Source organism: Ailuropoda melanoleuca, chromosome 5 (genome assembly GCF_002007445.2).
Source record: "Ailuropoda melanoleuca isolate Jingjing chromosome 5, ASM200744v2, whole genome shotgun sequence".
NCBI lineage: Eukaryota > Metazoa > Chordata > Mammalia > Carnivora > Ursidae > Ailuropoda > Ailuropoda melanoleuca.
In genome coordinates, this window is record NC_048222.1 from 37,258,042 (window position 1) to 37,277,952 (window position 19,911).

A 19,911-nucleotide genomic window follows, 5' to 3' on the forward strand; every position below is an offset into this window, starting at 1 on the left:
TCCACCAGTACTGTAGAGCATATATTTCTCTGAATACTAACAAACCCTCAATATTATTAGTTCTTAAATTTTTTAGTCAATCTCATTGGCAAAAATGAAATCTTATTGTTTTAATTTAATTTTTACTTCTCTGATTACAAGTGAGTTGGATCTTTTCTTACAATATTTGTCCTTTTTTTTTTTGTAAAGTCTTCATATCTTTTGCTTTTACTTTCATGTTGATTGTCTTTTTAATACTAAATTCGTAGGACTTCTTAAATCTGTTAAATGTGTTGCAAATACATTCTCCCTGCCTGCTCATGTCTTTTGACTTTATGATGTCTTTTATCATACAAAAGTATTAGAAAGTATAGTAGAATGTTTTTATAAACTTGAAGTGATGAATGTCTTCCTAAGATACAAAAATCATCTTGTTTAGTTTACTGAGAAATCACACTGGGATTGTTGATTGGAAAGTTAATAACTACATAATTTAATTAAAATAAATTGACATTTTTATTAAGCAGAATTCATTAACAATGTACATCTCTCCATTTTTTAGACTTTTTTTTTAACGCCTAATTTCGCTGTTTGTTTCATAGTTAACTTTGTGTCAGGTGGATTTCCTGATATTTTATCATTTTTATTGCCTCTATAAATAGGATAATTTTCTAATACTATTTTCAAGAATTTACTATGTTAGTGAAGAAATGCCAATTATTTGTGTATGCTGATGTAGTGTCTGGTTTCCTTGTTATCTATTCTGATAAGTTATAAAAAAGTTTAATAATTGAATTCTTAAATTTTCTTTAGAAAATGGTTTATAAAGAGTCAATTTTTGCTTTTACTAGTTAATGATTCTTCTTTCTTATTTCTTTAAAAATTGCTTTATCTTTTTGAATTTCTTGCCTCCATTTTCTTTTACTTTACTTTGGTATTTTTCTAGCTTCTTGAGTTGAAAGCCTCATTCATTAATTTCTAATCTTTCTTGTTTCCTAACATGTATATTGAAGATATATCATTTCCTCCCACTACAGTTTTAGCAACATCCCACAGGCTGTGACACAGAGTGTCCTTGTTACCAAATTCATTTATGTTATTTATAACTTTGGTTTTAATTTATTCTTCAACCCAAAAGAGTTAAAGTATTTTTTAAAATCCCTTAAAAAAGGAATATGATAATAATAATAAAAATTAAAAAAGAACAAAAGCCAAAACAGAACAAAACCAAAAAGGTAATTTGAGCAGTTATCTATAAGCATACAGTAAAAAAGTAAGCTTCTACATACTTTGGAACCCTAGTGTCCTCAATTCAACTCCTAGAGACAGTCATTTTTAAAAAATCAAATATTTTAAAATTACACAAGGACATCTTTGAAATGTCAGCCCCATATCTCATAAATTGCAGTACACTATACAACTGTCCTATAACTTGCATTTTTATTTTCTAAGACATCTTACAGACTGTTTCATATCAGAACCTCTAATTATTTTTGGACTTGCAAGTCCTCGGTCTTTATTAGTTGAAATCTAGTGACTTTTCGTATTTTGCTATTATAAACACTGGCTGCATTATTTGTGCTCACATAAAAAACACTATCTGAAAAAGATTCCTTTAAGTGAAATTACTAAGTCAAAGAGGACATAAATTTAAAATTTGTTAGGTATTGCTAAGAATTGCCTCAATTTATACCACCGTGTGTAAGAGTTCTGTTTCAACACGCTATATACCACCAAACTTTTAGCCTTTCACCCACAAAGTTCTCTCATTGTTTTAAAATTTTCATGTCTATGACTTTGATTGAGGTTAAACATCTTTTTTAAGTTTAAAGGCACTTGGAAACTGCTTCTCCTGTTTCTTTGTGTTTCCAATTTCAACCGGGTAAAATTTTGGCTTATTATTTTCTAATTTTATGGTATCATTAGAGAAAGTGATCTGTTTGCATATTTTTTTGGGGAAACATGATTTTCTTTGAGTTTAATATATGTCCAATTTTTGCAAACATTTCATTGGTGTTTAAAAAGAATTTGTTTTTGAGGGCACCTGGGTGGCTCAGTCATTAAGCGTCTGCCTTCAGCTCAGGGCGTGATCCCAACGTTCTGGGATTGAGCCCCACATCAGGCTCCTCAGCTATGAGCCTGCTTCTTCCTCTCGCACTCCCCCTGCTTGTGTTCCCTCTCTCACTGGCTGTGTCTCTCTCTGTCAAATAAATAAATAAAATCTAAATAGAATTTGTTTTTGAATTGGGAATAAGAGTCTGGGAATAAAATTATAAATCCATTTATTTGATAAATTGCATTAACTGTGTTATTCAAATCCTCCATATTCTTTTTTTGGGGGGGTTTATTTGATATACTGATCTATTAGATTAACATCTATTACAATAACTATGAATTCGTCATGTATACTTGTAATTGTTAATATATTTAGGAGCTTAGTTACATTAAGTTTCATAATTATCATATTTTTTGGTAGATTGTAGCTTTTGGTGCCACCAATTCTATTATCACTAATATTAATATTCCCAGATTTGTTTGTTGTTGTTGATGGCATTTCCTTGCTATGTGTTTTCATCCCTTTATTTTCAAACTTTATATATTGCTTTCTTCAGGGGTATTTTTCAAATACAACATGTAACTCAATTTTTAACTCTGATAGCCACTAACTATTAATAGGAGAATTCCATTTATTAATATTTATTATAACTAACATGTTTCTTTTCTTTCCAGAGTTTTCTTTTTAGTGATTTAGAATCTGTACATCTAGCTTTTCTTCTTAATGGTAGTCCTTAAAATTTTAATATACACAGTTAAACATGTATTTTTCCATCAACTTTTGGTGCTAATTGGTACCTATTATTACTCCCAAGGGGAAAAAAGCTTAGGAAAATTTAACTTCCTTTCCCTTAAGAATTTCTGGGACTTTTATTTTCAGGGTTACTAAATTTTTTTTGTACTTAATACTAAATATTTTTTGATAACTATAATTTTTTTAGATTTGTATTTTACTTTTTATTATTATTTTAATTTTTAATTCCTTACATGAGCATATTTTTACAAATTAACATGTAATGTATTATTTGTTTCAGGGGTACAGGTCTGTGATTCGTCAGTCTTGCATAACACCCAACGCTCACCACAACACATACCCTCCCCAGTGTCCATTACCCAGCCACCCCCTCCCCTGAACCCCTCCCCTCCTGCCACCTTCAGTTTGTTTCCTAAGATCAAGAGCCTCTTAGGGTGTCTGCCTCTCTGGTTTTGTCTTGTTTCATTTTTTTCCTCTCATTTTTACTTACATCCACACCATCAGTTTTTTAATTCAATGCTTCCTATTTCTTGCACTCACTGTTCATTTTGTAGCAGTCCCTCCTTCGGTACATTTTTTCTTAAGTGACTCTATAGGTTTTTTATGGGATTTAGATTCTACCAATCAGACACACTTGGGTAAGATCTGAAATCAGAACTGAGCCAAGTGGGGAAGTAGAGGTAGCACACAGATGACCATTTTTGGGGTACAAATTACAAACCCGTAACGATAAATCCTGCAACCAAGTTCCGGGGACAGGAGTGGGGAACTTCCTGATCCCCCATGGAGGGAAAGTGGTACGATCCTGGAGGCTGCAACTGGGATGACAGTGTCCTGATCAGCCAGCTCCCTGAGCAGAGGTGGCTGCTTCCTTGCTGGGCTGGTTCTGTGGTACCATTCTGGGAGTCATCAGACTGCTTCCCTGCCCCTTCCGATGATTTTATAGACAGCTAAATCCTTGTGTATCAGTTGTTTTCTGCTTATTCTAGCCAGAGTGAATTCTCTTATCTATAACTGAATCACGACTGACATAGCATCCTCGACTTTTCTCTTTGCATCCATGCACATTTTCTCAGTGTGTGCTGTCAGGTATACCTCTCCTAAGTATTTATCAAACTATCCTTTCCTCCACTCTCACTGTCCTAGTTGATGCCTTCAAAATCTCCCTCCTGGACTATACTGAGCCTCTTGATTAGTCTCCAGTCCTTCCATCTCTGTCTGCTCAAATGGCAGCCTTTCTAGAACATACATCTAATCACATGATTGTTGTGCTTAATTACAAAGCACAAGTATTCATTTTTGTTTTGAATGGATTGCAAAGCTCTTCAAAATCAGACCATAATTTTTCTAGCTTCATTTCCTGTCACTATTCACAATTATCCTATGCTCCAATTGTACTAAACTTGTTACAATTCCTTGCACCTTTGCAGATCTCTTTCCCCTATATCCCCTACCTGAAAAACTCCTCCTCATTCCTGAGGAGATAGAAAAAATGTTGCCTCTTCTGTGAAACCTTCCCTTAGGTTGTTCCAAAGTGCAACTGGTCTCTCCCACACTCCTACAGCCCTCTCTGAAATCTGAAACATTTACATTTTAAGTGCTTACATATATCTTCTAAATTATTAGTTTATAAGCCACACGAGAGCAAGAATTTTGTCTTATATTTTTATACCCCAACACTTTGAAGAGGGCCAGCCACAGACAAATTTAGGATCCATGTTTGTGGGATGCACACGGCCAGTTAAGAGGTGCGTGAAATTTATCCCTTTTTCCTAGTGCAACAGAAATTCTATAAAAATGATAGAAATTAAAGATTACCTGGCATCACCCAGAATTGAAATCAGACGGTACTGGGGTAACTCGGAAGATGCGACATGTGCTAGGATTCCAAAGAGCCTTTCAGCCATTATCATATCATTCTGCGTCACCTGAAGAGATGCAACGGAGAGGGGTCAAAATGACAGTCTCTAGCTTGATATAATTAACACAATTCCAAAGAAATTTCTAACGTATTTTCTTTAGTCCAGGGAAGTACCTTCTCCTGGGCTGTAAGAGGAGTTCTCATTGACATCCTTTCCTTCCCTAACTTAACTGAAATGAAGATGTACCGATGTGGCTCATGGTGACGGAGGATGACCGCGGTGAGGAGTTAGCTCTAACTCAAAGCAATGTTCCCTGAGAATTATACTTGAGGCAACTTAAATTCTTAATGAATTTTTTCCAGAAAGCCTGTAATTTCTTGGAGTATATTGATTTAGGGGGAAAATTCCCAATAACATTGTCCCTTTCTGAGAGATGGAACATTAGATAAGCAAGGATACTCTTTCCACAAGGAACAACTGTCACAGGTACTCTCTGTGAGGGCTTATTCCTATGTTAACCATGAAGGTACTAACAGCTGAAAGTGGGACTTGGATTAATATCTGGGCATATTTTCTTTAATATAAGAAACAGTTGCTTGCATTTTAAATACTATTCGTTTGTCTATATAATCAGTGGTTCCCAACTGGGGCCATTTTGGCCCCTAGGGAACATCTGACAATGTCTGGAGACATTTTTGGTTATCACAACTGGCATGGGGGTGCTACTAGAGCCTAGTGGGTTGAGGCCAGGGATTCGGCTAAACATCCGTCATTGCACAGGACGGCCCCCACAACGAAGGATGACCTGGCCCAAAATGTCAACAGAGCTGAGGTTGAGAAACCCTGGTAGAGTTAAATTTGGAACTTAAAACAATTCATTAATACCAGCTGTAATACACTTCACAGGCATTTTCCAAAAAATAAACCCATAGTTCACTAGCATCTTATACACAGGACTCAGTGCGGCCTCCCACTTGCCCTAAGACCTTCAGAGTTAGGAGGCTGCTGTTCCCTCAAATCTTTCCTTTAGCCGACAACTAAGTTGTTTGGTCTAACATAGTCACCTAGTGGCCAGTGCAGGCCACTGCTCCATCTTTTCTTCTCGATGCTCACAATTCAAATTTAATTCTACTTCAAGTGGTATTATTCTTTCTCATATACAAAGAAAAGTAGGTATATAGTGTAATATAACTACATATTGTCAAGGTTGAAATAAGCAGCTTTATTTTAGGCTGTTAATAAAGGGTCAAACATCCTGGATATTGACATTTTAGGAACTTTAAATCAGAATAAGTTATATTGGTTCTTTCTAATTCTTCTCTATTTTATGTAATTATACTGTACCATTCCTTCCCATTTCAAGGTTCTACCATAATCAGTACATCTCTAGTAGTGATCCATGTCTGGGTAAATATACTACTTAGGTTAACGGGGTCAAAAGTTTGGCCATTAATGAAGGAGAAAACTCACCCATAGCCAAAATAACTACTCTATTTCCAGTCCAGGGTAGCTTTGGAAAATTTTGGGACTAATTATTAGGTCTGATCAATGACTCACAACCTTTCTGGGAAGTATCAAGAGAATGCACAAGAGTACAGAAGACTGAACCAAATCTCTTGGGAACTAGCTGGAGAAATTAGTAGTTTGAAGGTTCCACATTTGTCCTACATCTTCAACAGACAGCTGATACTGTGGTCATGAGCCTACCATGGTTGATGCAAATTTCACTTGGCTGTTGTACACTGATCCAGAGAGCTCCAGTCTCTCAACACTCTACTGGATTTTTTGAGTACTTGCAGTGCATCAGCTGCAGGGAAATACAGTGGCTATTACCACCATGCTGGCAAACTTGATTACAGCGCATTTTACAATACGGAGGTCTCCTGAATTTTAAGAGATAACAGTAATAATACTAACAGCATATTAGAGATCTTCTTTCTTTGGAGGATTATTTAAATTCAGTGCAGGAATTGCACAGGAGCGGAAGATGCATAGTTTCTCTTTTCTTCCAAAAGAGCATTTAGAGAACATGGTCTTTGGACAGCAGGAAAATTACCCTTGTGACAGGCTTAGCAAAATGAATCTGAAAAATAACCCTTCACTAGTAATATTCCAGGGTGAGTTACACAGTGCAGGTAATCCACTGGCAGCTGTTACAAACTATTAACAAAGCAGTCCAGGCATTTATATATGCTTGTTTTATTACCTTTTCTTCTCATTTTTATTTTCTCTTCTTTTACCTTTCTTCCTTATTTCTCTTTCTCATCTTTTCTTTTTAAAATTACTCTTCTTTCCTGCATACATTCTTTTTTCTCACTTTATTCCTCCCTTCCTCTACCATGACCCTTCTCGACTGACATTTGGGTACTACTTCCCCATCCTTCTTATGTGTCCGGCAGTCTGAAATACACTTTGAAGAACACAAAGATCACAGTACCTACGTAAGTGTTCTTTTTTTTCTTAACTGTCATCCTATCAACCTTTTACTTCTCTGAATGTTTACAAAGAACAGTAAAAGTATTTGCTATTCACCATTATTTCATTGCTATTTTTAAAGTCTGTCTAGTGCTTTAGAGGTGTTTGATGGATTTTTAGCTTTTTAACATTGTAAATGTCAAGATTTGGGAAAAACGCACATTTCTCAAAAGTTCTATCATGGTTCCTGAAATTCTTAACCATTTTTATGACTATTTCCCCTAAAAAGGAATATTTTAATTCTACAGTTATGTTTAAGCTTACCTCTGTCCCATTTATTTTCTGCATACTAAAATGGCTCAGCCTAAACAGTACATAGTATTTCCAGAGTGTAAAATTGACAACTGGATTTCCTTGAGGATCAACTGTCAACTGGTCGACACGGCGGAGTTGAGCTAGTGCATTAAATTGCTGCAGCATTACAAGATTTGTTTCCTTGAATTTAAGGTGCTGCAATAATAAAACACAAAAAAGAGCTGAACATTGAATTTAAGCATCTTAAAATATTCACATTAAAGCTTCACTGATCATTCTCCAAGAAGCCTGTAAACTTTAGGCCTAACTAATATGTTTTCAATTACCTTAAATCAACTGAATCTACTAAATTTACATAATTTTAGTCCATCTGATACATCATTGATGGAATCCATTAATCCGCCCAGTAGTGAATTCAAAGTGATTTCCCATCTGCAAAGGATATCCCCCATTTATGAGCAAACTAAGATCCTTAAAATTAAATAAATATACAATAATTCAGACTTTTAGGCATTACAATAATTTCATATGCTTTAAACTGAAATTAAATCTACAAAGGAAAGGTGAGAAATAAAACTTCCAGAACTTTATAAATACAGGGCTCACAATGGTTCTGAGAAGAACTAATTAGTCATTACCACCTGTATCTTGCCAATTGCTATTCAGGCTAGTTAAACTTGCCATGGGAACAGAAAATCACTGAAACTGAAATGCTAATGTAAGTGTTCTTTCTGTGAAATTGGATGCTCTTTTCTGAACATATTGTCTCCACTTCTATCTTCTTTAGGGAGGATGATGTAGCAAAAAGAGAAAGAACTATAAGAGGGCAGGTGAAGGAAATCACTTGGCTAACAGAGAAAAACACAACAATAAAAAAAACTCAAGGGAGAACTCAAGTTTCTGCAAATACATACTAATAAGTAATATAATGGTACCACAAACAGCTAATTGGAAAAACTGGAAAAAGCTAATTTCTCAACCTTATTTTTAAAAAATTTTAATTCCAGTATAGTTAACATACAGTATTATATTAGTTTCATGTGTACTATTCAGTGATTCAACAATTCTATACATTACTCAGCGCTCATCACAGTAAGGGGACTCTTAATCCCCTTCACCTATTTCACTCACCAACCCCCCCCACCTCCCCTCTGGTAACCATCAGTGTGTTCTCTATAGTTAAGAGTCTGTTTTGATTTGTCCCTTTTTTCCTTTATATATCACATATATCTATCTATCTATCTATCTATCTATCTACACACAGTGGAATATTATTCAGCCATAAAAAGAATGAAATCTTGCCATCTCTCTCACACACACACACACACACACACACACACACACACACACACACGTATATATATCCATTCATCTGTGGACTCACATCTTCTTTATCCATTCATCTGTGGATGGACACTTGGGCTGCTTCCATAGTATGGCTATTATAAATAATGCTGCAATAAATGTAGGAGTGCACATATCTTTTCAAATTAGTCTTTTCATATTCTTTGAGTAAATACCTAGTAGTGCAATTACTAGATAGTACAGTGGTTTTATTTCTAATTTTTGGAGAAATCTCCATACTTCCTCCCACAGTGGCCGCAACAGTTTGCATTCCCGCCAACAGCGTGCAAGGGTTCATTCCTTTTTTTCCACATCCTAGCCAACACCTTTGTTTCTTGTCTTTTTAATTTTAGCCATTCTGACACATGTGAGGTGATATCTCATTGTGGTTTTGATTTGTATTTCCCTGATGATGAGTGATGTTGAACATCTTTTCATGTGTCTGTGGGCTATCTGTTTGTCTTTGGAGAAATGTCTGTTCATGTCTTCTGCCCATTTTTAATTAGATTATTTGTGTATCTGGTGTTGAGCTGTATAAATTCCTTATACATTTTGGACACTGACCCTTTACTGGATGTCATTTGCAAATATCTTCTCCCATTCAGTAGGTGCCTTTTAGTTTCATTGATTGTTTCCTTTTTTTGTGCAGGAGCTTTTTATTTTTATGCATTCCCAATAATTTTTACTTTCGCTTGCCTTGCCTCAGGAGACCTATCTAGAAAGAAGTTGCTTCAGCCAATGTGAATTAAGTTACTACCTTTTTTCCCTTCCAGGATTTTTATGGTTTCAGGTCTCACATTTTCATCCTTAATCCATTTTGAGTTTATTTTTGTTTATGGTGTAAGAAAGTGGTCCAGTTTCATTCTTTTGCGTGTGACTGTCTAGTTTTCCCAACATTTGTTGAAAAGACTGTCTTTTTCTCATTGCATATTCTTGCCTCCTTTGTCGAAGATTAATTAACTATATAATCATGGGTTTATTTCTATGCTCTCTACTCTGTTCCATTGATTTATGTGTGTAATTTGTGCCAATACCACACAGTTTTGATTACTACAACTTTGTAGTATATCTTGAGATCTGAGATTGTGATACCTCCAGTTTTGTTCTTTTTCAAGAGTGCTTTAGCTATTTGGGTTTTTTTATGGTTTCATGTGAATTTTAGGATTGTTTATTCTAGCTCTGTGAAAAGTGCTGGTGGTGTTTTGATAGGGATTGCATTAAATCTGTAGATTGCTTTGGGGAGTATGGACATTTTAACTTTTCTTCCAATCCATGAGCGCAGAATACCTTTCCATTTCTTTGTGTCATCTTCAATTTCTTTCATGAATGTTTTATAGTTTTCAGAGTATAGGTCTTTCACCTCCTTGGTTAAATTTATTCCTAGATATTCTATTATTTTTGATGCCATTGTAAATAGGATTGTTTTAATTTCTCCACTATTTCATTATTAGTGTATAGAAATGCAATGGATTTCTGTATATTGATTTAGTATCCTGCAACCTTACTGAATTCATTTATCAGTTCTAGTAGTTTTTGGTGGAGTCTGTTAGGTTTTCTATGTATAGTATCATGTCATCTGCAAACAGTCTAAGTTTTACTTCTTCCTTACCAATCTGGATGCCTTTTATTTATTTTCCTAACTGTGGTGGCTAGGACTTCCAGGACTCATGAATAAAAGTGGTGAGAGTGGACATCCTGGTCTTGTTTCTGGTCTTAGGGGAAAAGCTCTCAGTTTTTCACCACTGAGTATGATGTTAGTTAAGGGTTTTCATACATGGCCTTTATTATGTTGAGGTATGTTCCCTCTAAAACTACTTTGTTGAGGGTTTTTATCATGAGTGGATGTTGCACTTTGTCAAATGCTTTATCTGTATCTATTGAAATGATCGTGTGATTTCTAACCTCTCTCTTGTTGAGGTGATTAATCACGTTGATTGATCTGTGAATACTAAATCACCCCTGCAATCCTGGAATTAAATCCCACTTGATCGTGGAGAATGACTTTTTTTAATGTATTGCTGCATTTGGCTTCCTAGTGTTTTGTTGATGACTTTTGCATCTATGTTCATCAAAAATATTGGCCTGTAGCTCTCTTTTTTTGTATATGTTTATCCGGTTTTGGTATCAGGATAATGCTGGCTTCATAGAATGAATTTGGAAACTTTCCTTTCTCTTCTATTTTTTGGAATAGTTTGAGAAGAATAGGTATTAACTTGTCTTTATTTTTTTTTTCTGATTCTCATTTTATTTTTATTTTTTAAAATATTTTTTATTATATTATGTTAGTCACCAAACAGTACATCCCTAGTTTTTGATGTAAAGTTCCATGATACATTACTTGCATATAACACCCAGTGCACCATGCAATACGTGCCCTCCTTAATACCCATCACCAGCCTAACCCATTCCCCCACCCCCCTCCCCTCTGAAACCCTCAGTTTGTTTCCCAGAGTCCATAGTCTCTCATGGTTCACTCCCCCTTCTGTCTTTAAATGTTTGGTAGAATTCACCTGTGAAACTATCTGATCCTGGACTTTTGTTTGTTGGGACCTTTTGATTACTGATTCAATTTCGCTGCTGGTAATCAGTCTGTTCAAATTTTCTATTTCTTCCTGATTCAGTTTTGGTAGTTTATATGTTTCTAGGAATTTGTCAATTACTCCTAGGTTATCCAGTTTGTTGGCATATAATTTTTTATAATATTCTCTTGTAATCCTTTGTTCTTTCTGTGGTTTCGGTTGTTATTTCTCCTCTTTCATTTCTGATTTTGAGTTCTCTCTCTCTCTCTCTCATGAATCTGGCTAAACATTTATTAATTTTGTTGATCTCTTCAAAGAACCAGCTCCTTGTTTCATTCATCTGTTCTACTAGTTTTTATTTCTATTTCACTTATTTCTGCTCCAATCTTTATTATTTGCTTCCTTCTATTCATTTTGGGTTTTGTTTATTCTTCTTTTTTTAGCTCCTTTACGTGTAAGATTAGGTGGTTTGAGATTTTTCTCCCTTCCTGAGGTAGATCTGTACTGCTCTAAACTTCCCTCAAGAAACAGTTTTTACTGCATCCCTAAAGATTTTGGACCATTGTGCTTTCATTTTCATTTGTCCCCATGTATTTTTTTTTATTTCCTCTTTGATTTCTTGGTTGACCCATTCATTGTTTAGTAACATGTTATTTAACCTCCATGTATTTGTGTCTTTTCCTGATTTTTTCTTGTGGCTGATTTCTAGTTTCACCCTGTTGTGGTCAGAGAAAATGCATGGTATGACTTCAGTCTCTTTGAATTTGTTGAGACTTGTTTTGTGGCCTAATACATGATCTATTCCAGAGAATGTTCCATGTGCACTTGAAAAGAATGTGTATTCTGTGCTTTAGGAGGGAATGTTCTGAATATATCTGTTAGATCCATCTAGTCCAACGTGTCCTTCCAATCCTCTTCTTCCTTGATGATTTTCCATTTGGACGATCTATCTTGATGTAAATGGGGTGTTAAAATCCCCTACTATTATTGTACTACTATTGATTACTTCCTTTATGTTTGTTTTTAGCTGTTTTATGTATTTGGGTGCTCCCATGTTGGGTGCATAAATATTCACAACTGTTACATCTTTTGTTGGATTGTTCCCTTTATTATTATACAGTGTCTCTGCCTTTTGTTATAGTCTTTGTTTTAATGTCTATTTTGTCTGATATAAGTATTGTTATCCCAGCTTTCTTTTCACTTTCATTCGCATGATAAATGTTTTTCCATCCCTTCACTTTCAATCTGCAGGTATCTTTAGGTCTGAAAAGAATCCCTTGTTGGCAGCATACAGATGGGTCTTTCTTTTTTATCCATTCCATCACCCTATGTCTTTCAATTGGAGCACAGTCCATTTCCATTCAAAGTAATTATTGACGGGTAGTACTTATTTTGTTGCATGTTTTATGTTTGTTTTAGTAGTTCTTCCTGTTCCTTTCTTCTCTTGCTTTCATCTCTCATGGTTTGCTGATTTTCTTTAGTGATATACTTGGATTTCTATTTTTTGCATATCTATTACTGTTTTTTGATATGTGATTACCATTAGATTTACATATAATATCTTATGCATATAGCAGTCTCTATTAAGTTTGAACTCATTATAAAAGCACTAAAATTTTACTCCTCTCCCCTCTACATTTTAGGTATATTGGGTCATACTTCATATCCTTTTTTGGAGTCTTCGACTGATTTTTATGGATATACTTAATTTTACTGCTTTTGTGCTTCCTACTTTTCTTATTCCTGCTTATTGTCTTTCCTTTCCACTCAGAGTCCCCTTTAACATTTCCTGAAGGGTTGGTTTAGTGGTGATGAATTCTTTTAATTTTTGTTTGTCTGGGAATTTATTTATCTCTCTTTCTATTCTGAATGACAGCCTTGCTGAATAGATCATTCTTGGTTGCAGGTTTTTTTCTTTCAGCACTTTGAATATATCATGCCACTCCTTTCTGCCCTTGCAAAGTTTCTACTGAAAAAAATCAGCTGGTATCCCTTGTATGTAATTGTTTTCTCTTCTCTTGCTGCTTTCAAAATTCTCTCTTTACCACTACTTTTTGCCATTTTAATTACTATAGGTCTTGGTGTGGACCTCCTTGTGCTGATTTTGTTGTGGGCTCTCTATGCCTCCTGAATCTGGACTTCTGGTTCTTCCCCCAGATTTGGGAAGTTTGCAGCTATTATTTCTTCAAATAAATTTTCTGCCCCCTTTTCTCTCTCTTCCTCTTCTGGGGTCCCCACTGTGTGAATGTTATTATGCTTGATGGTGTTGCTGAGTTCCCTTAGTCTATTTTCATTTTTTATTATTATTTTTCTCTCCCCTGTTCAGACTGATTGCTTTCCCTTACTCTGTCCTCCAGATTGCAGATCTGTTTTTCTGGTTCTTCTGGTCTACCATTTATTCCATTTAGTGTATTTTTAATTTCAATTACTGAGTTCTTCATCTCTGATTGGTTCTTTTTTTTTTAATGTTTTTGGCCTCTTTGTTGAGGGTCTCACTGAGGTCCTCCACTCTTTTCTCAAGCCCAGTGAGTATCTTTATGACCATTACTTTAAATTCTCTATCAGATACATTACTTATCTCCATTTCATTTAGCTCTCTTGTGATTTTGTCCTGTTCTTTCATTTGGTACATATTTCTGTTTCCTAATCTAACTCCCTGTGTCTGTTTCTGTGTGTTGAAAAAGTCAGCTCATCTCCTGCTCTTGAAAATAGCAGCCTTAAGGAGAGGTCCTGTAGTGCCCTTGCAGAGCGGTGCCCCCTGTTTACCAGAACCCAGTGCTTCAGTGGTGTCTCTTATGTGTGTTGCATGTGCCCTACTATTGTGGCTGAGCTGTGTTTGCCTTCAGTCCAGTCATCTGCAATGGCTCTCTCTGTCTGTTATGGGCAGGGTTTAGTCCCTGTGTTGTTAGTGGGCCAGTCTGGGACCACCATGGGCTTGAGCTGAGTCAGACCAGGCGCTTGCCAGAGATGCAGTAGCACTGAACTACAGGGCACTTTCCCTGTGCTGTCCCCTGAGAAGCTTTCATTGGTGGGTGAGGCCTGCAGTCAGACCCGTTATCTGCCTCCAGCCCATTGCTGGTGTCACAGTCAGACTTGTGTGTACGGTTATCTTCCCCTCTGCCCAGGGCAGGAGTCATTCTGGAGTGGTGTTGGCCCCTCTGGGGGCTTCTTGCATAGTACCAGGCTTGTGGCACTGCTTTGGATGGGCTCTGGTCAAGGGTAGATTAGAAGGGGCAGGTCCCATAGGAGAGTGCGGGTACAGAGCTCATGGTGCTAGCAAGGTCTGCATCCATCCACTGCAGGAAGGGACCTGCTGACTCTCAGGAAACCTCCTGCCCAGGCTAGGATGGAGGGGGCATGTTCACAGAAGTGTGCAGGGATGGGGCATGCCGTTCGCAATCTACGTGGAGAGTGTTAGTGTTGTGCTAGCTCCTGCAGGTGTCTGTGTATCTAGGCTGTGGAGTGGGAGAGGGAAATGGCACCTGCCAGCTCTTTTGTTCTTGGAAAGGTCTCCAAAAGATCTCTGCCCCTCCAGCACTTGTTCTGAGACCAGTAAATAAATCACCTTCCCATATATCCCAGGTATTTTTTAAACTGCTGCTTCTATACTGTACGTCAGTGGAGAGGTTTGTTGTGCTATTTCTTTAAGGGTGGGAACTTAGTTTCCTCTTCTCCCAGAGCCGAGTTCACTTATTTTTAAATTTCCAGGTGTTAAGCCCCACTGATTGTAAGAATTCATGGAGTTAGGCCCCTTTGGTTTTCAAAGCCAAATGTTATAGGGATTCATCTTCCCAGTGCACGTCCCCATGCCTGGGATGCCTGACATGGGGGTCTGCTCCTCTCCTCTCCTATGGACAGTTCCGCAGGTCTGTTTATCTTCCGACCTATCTCTGCCCTCCCTACCCTCTTTTTTTTACATTTAGCCATGGAGAGTCTGTTCTGCCAGTCTTCAGGTCATTTTCTGGGTTATTACATTGATGTGGGTGTTATAAAGCTGTAGCCACAGAATGAGGTGAACTTAGGATCTTCCTATTCCACCATTTCCCCTTCTCGAACTAATTTTAAATGAGCTACTCAAATTATTTTAGATGTTGTTAGGGGACTACTATAAAAATTATATATAAATGTACATGTCCCATTAATACCAGGTAGGATAAATGAATACATAATATAGGATTAGGTGAGGTCCTGATGAATGCTTTATAAAGTAGAAATACATAATTTGAATAAAATTATATTAGTTCTTTATACTCCATAAAGAATCATTTTATAGAGAGATAATTTCTAATATTAACAGAAAACTGCAAGGCCATTTATGAATACTAATTTAAATCCCAGATCCAGAAAATCAACACAAAAACTCAGTTTCCCGGCCAGATAGAAACTGCATAAATAAAAGTGAAAATAGGTCTTCAGCCTGAATACGCACGTCACGACTGAGAATAATTCCAATATACTACTACAAGGAAATGTTTACCAGAGAATTAGGAAATTTAATCTTCAATTTGGGAAGCACTTGGACGATTTCATCAAATTCTATGAAGGTGAAGGACACTGTTGTCACCATTCCTGCTGTTTGAACACTCCAATTCCGATCTAGAGATTCCAGTGCTCCTGAACCATACAGGGAAAGTGTGTCCCCATCCACTTCAACAAGGTGTGTATCTGTGACAGATAAACCTTGTAAAGCACTGGTGAGTCCTGAGTCCAGAGACCTGGAAAATGCAACATACAATTTTAAATGAAAGTCTTATCATGAAAAGTAAATAAGAGACAATAAAAACCTGTTGGCAAAGGTATTTGAAATTTTATATTCATTTTTTGTTTCAATAATTAAATGCAGAGCACCAAAGATTAAATTTCAACAGAATATTGGGAAGTTTTGTATTCTTCTAGTTTCACATTTTAATTAAAAAAGAGGCACATGTGAACAAAAAAATACCATTTTAAACCCAAATTATTTATACCAACTAAAGGTAATTGATATCCTATTTAGTTTTAAAACAATTGATTTAGTATATCATGGATATCTTTTCTTTTTTTTGGATATCTTTTCATGTTAGTACAAATATGTTTTCCTAAACTATAAAGTATTCCACTGTCTAGCAGAAAAAAAACCCTGCATTTTACAGAACACTATTTCTATATTAAGAACCATATAATATAAAAATATATTTATAAAACACGTGGGAAGACACGTAATTACTGTTAACAATAGTTTACCTCTCAGAAGCTAGATTAAGGGGTAACTTTGACTTTCTATTTTTTGAATACCTCAATGTTGTTTGACCTTTTGCAATTGTATACTACAGTCACAAGCAGTAAAATTAATGAAGATTTCTTCCCAATTTTGAAATTTAAAATGATGAAAAATAATTCACTATTTAAAATCTGTCTCTACATATGTATACATATACACACACATATACATATATAATATACACAAAATCACATACTTTACTGAAAATGATAATTGTTACTATTTCCAAAGTAGGGGCCACATTTTCTGCAAAAGGTACCCAAATGATAGCCAGAGAATAAAAGAAATAGCTCAATCCAACTCGAATTTTCTGATTTGTAAATAGAGACATAACTATTTATTTTACTCAATCTCAAAATTCAAACCGGGGTTGGCTTCTGTTCTTTATGTTTTTGTTCTGCTATTTTTGCTTTCTAGCAGTATTTATTTGCCTTTACTAATATTAGTACTTTGCCTTCTTTTGTGCTCCTATGAACTTCTATATACTCCTCCAATATTTCACTTCTCTTACTATATCATAACTATATATTTACAATTTGCCTTCTCTATCAGTGAATTCCTTGAGGCTGGAGACTATATTTTCTCATCTTTGGGGCTCTGGGGCCTGGTAATGATGGGCTTTTCACAATGTATGTTGAATAAATGAATTATTAAGGGGCTTCGAATTTTTTATAATGCTGATACTAAAGGAGAAGACCAACAAACCACTGCCTTGTTGCTTTATTATGTTTTACTGGACTTACGTGCACTTCTTTCAGAGGCACTGGTTAACCTGTAACAAATCTATGTGTTCAGTAACAAGCTAGGTAATAACAGCCAATTTGAAATGAATATGCAACCAAGAAAATACAAAGAGCCTTTTTATTTCTGCCAGACTCATGCTTAAGACAATGATTATTATATGACAGTAGTTAGACATTCAACGAGCAGTGGTATTTGAATAACCTATAATCCTATAAAGGTAAAGGCTGATAACAGAACAAAAATAAGACAGAATTAAGAGTTCCTTGTATTGTACTTTGTGTGACAGCTTTGTGTTGAGCTATGTAAAGCAGACAATCATTTCTGGAATAAGATAAAGGATAGGAGTTCTATTTCACTGCCACTAAAATACAGAAGGCTTGCTGGAAAGAGCGCACACACCTATTACAGAACTTACTGCACTGCATGATGATTACCTGCTTGTCTGTGTCTCTTACCAAAATGCTGTGACCCTTGAGCGCTCCAACTTTGTCACATTAGTAGATGCGGCATTTAGCACAGCTCCTAGCACATGCTGTGTTCAGTAAATATTTCTTGAATGAATTAATGAAGTGAGACAATGACGAAGTTTTTAATGACTGTCTATTGAATCTTAAGAAGGATGTTCAAACTATAAGCTGTGGTTTGAGCAAAGGGGCAGAATCAGTGATACAGATACAGACTGTAAGGGTTAGCAAGGTCTTCTCAGGTGAGGCAAAGGCAAATAATGAAGAAATCAGGTCAAGTCAAGGAAAAAAAAAACCTAGCTAGTTGATATAGTGATGCCTAATGGCCACGATACCCAGCAAACCAAGTTCATTTTAATGTAGAAATGATGGGGAATCAGAGCTATGAATAAATCTTTTGGAAGTGTCTTGCCTTTCTTTTTCTTTTCCATATGATTAAAAGTTAAAGAATATAAACTCCAAGATAAAAGGCCTTTCATCAGAAAGGGATTATTTATTTTGTATAAAGGTTTGTCAAGCAAACTATTGGGAAAATAAGTGAAATAATAAGTAAGTCTACACTCAGCGAAATAGTAATATGGCTACAAAAGAAAGCAGAAGTAATTTCTAACTTAACATAGATTTCACATGGGCATTCTGTAAAAAACAAATGGTGAGTTTTCTGGGCTATAGAAAGGTTTGTCTTTCTCAACAGGAAATGTAGCCCCTGTTAAACAGGTCACACAACAGCTAACCCATTTCAGTTGTTTTCTTTTTCTTTTTTTTTTTTTTAAGATTTTATTTTTTATTTATTCGACAGAGATAGAGACAGCCAGAGAGAAAGGGAACACAAGCAGGGGGAATGGGAGGGGAAGAAGCAGGCTCATAGCAGAGGAGCCTGATGTGAGGCTCGATCCCAGAACGCCGGGATCACGCCCTGAGCCAAAGGCAGACGCTTAACCGCTGTGCCACCCAGGCGCCCCTTCAGTTGTTTTCTGAATGAGGCTTGAGTTTTGCCTCAAATTCTGGCCAATATAGAGTAGAGGAACCTGTTCTTGGGGGAAGGTATGCTCTGATTTGCACAAAAAATTACTTGGAAAGTTTGCTAAAAATGCTTATATGTTGGGCATTGTCCTTCCAGTTTTCCTTGTATGCTTGGTTGGTGTGTCCACAATTTTGTACTCATTCATACATACATATTTCATTTGTTCATTTATTCAGCAAACATTTGCCGAAAGCCCATTATACACAGGGCACTGCTAAGGATTCTGGCATAGGCAACTAACCCATCTGTATTGATAAGGACAGTCAGTATAGAGATCACGTGCAAGTGTTGAGTATATCAAACCTTTTCCTCAATTTTATAGGGCTATAGTCTCATAAATATAACTGCTTTAATCATATTCTGCAATTAATTTAATAAACACATGAAATATAATTAAACTGAAATGACTCAACCTCCCTTAAACAAATAGGTTTATCTGTAGAGCTTACTATGTGTCGGGTGTTAGGATAGGTGCTGGGGATATAAAGATAAATTAAGACTTACTTGTCCTTATTTAGTGACTGATATTTGGGAATAAAGGAGAAGAAAGAACCAAATGTGGCTCAAATTCTTACAATAGGCGACTGGGTCAAGTGGTCTAGTTTTCAGCCCCTGTCTAGTCTAAATTAACAACTCTTAAGAAACGTGGCATTCTTCTATGGAGGATCCATGTTTTAGAATTTGTTTTCCCATGAAGCCCAATACATTCCATGTATATTTCCCACCTCAAATATCTGCCATCAAATAGGAATTCTCTTCAAGATCTTCACAATCAAGTGGTTAATTACAAGTACAAATGTTCATTTAATCAATTTGATCTTTATACAGAATGGGTCAGAAAAATATTCTATGCCTTCTTGATTAGTGTAGAACTCTAAGAAAAGACAGAGTAATTAATTTAATGCAATAAAGAAACAAGTCCCTGAAAGCCAGGCTGAAAAAAAGAATATACTCTTAAACGCCTAAATGGAAAAAAAAGACAATATTTCAGAGGATTATGGGGTTTTTTGGTGTGTTTTTAAAAATCTTTAGGCTTTCTATAACAGGCTAGAACAGAAAGACTTAAAATATTTCGGAAGATTCTTTTCCCGATGAATAAGTGGTGCTGATTTCTATAATAACGTATTTTATGAATTTCTATTACAACATTTGTAGGTGTGGAAATTCATTTTATGC

General features: G+C 35.9%; 1 protein-coding gene across 4 annotated transcripts in view; it reads right to left on the minus strand.

Moving 5' to 3' along the window:
- Window positions 1–19,911, minus strand: part of LRRC49 (leucine rich repeat containing 49) — a 154,995-nt gene that overhangs the window by 16,524 nt on the left and 118,560 nt on the right. For all 4 annotated transcript variants that reach the window (XM_034660736.1, XM_011228817.3, XM_002922323.4 and 1 more), the window contains 3 exons: window positions 15,721–15,958; window positions 7,390–7,575; window positions 4,607–4,716 (listed from right to left, as the gene is read on the minus strand). In XM_034660736.1, coding sequence (XP_034516627.1) covers window positions 4,607–4,716; window positions 7,390–7,575; window positions 15,721–15,958 — 534 coding nt within the window. The remainder of the gene's footprint in view (window positions 1–4,606; window positions 4,717–7,389; window positions 7,576–15,720; window positions 15,959–19,911) is intronic.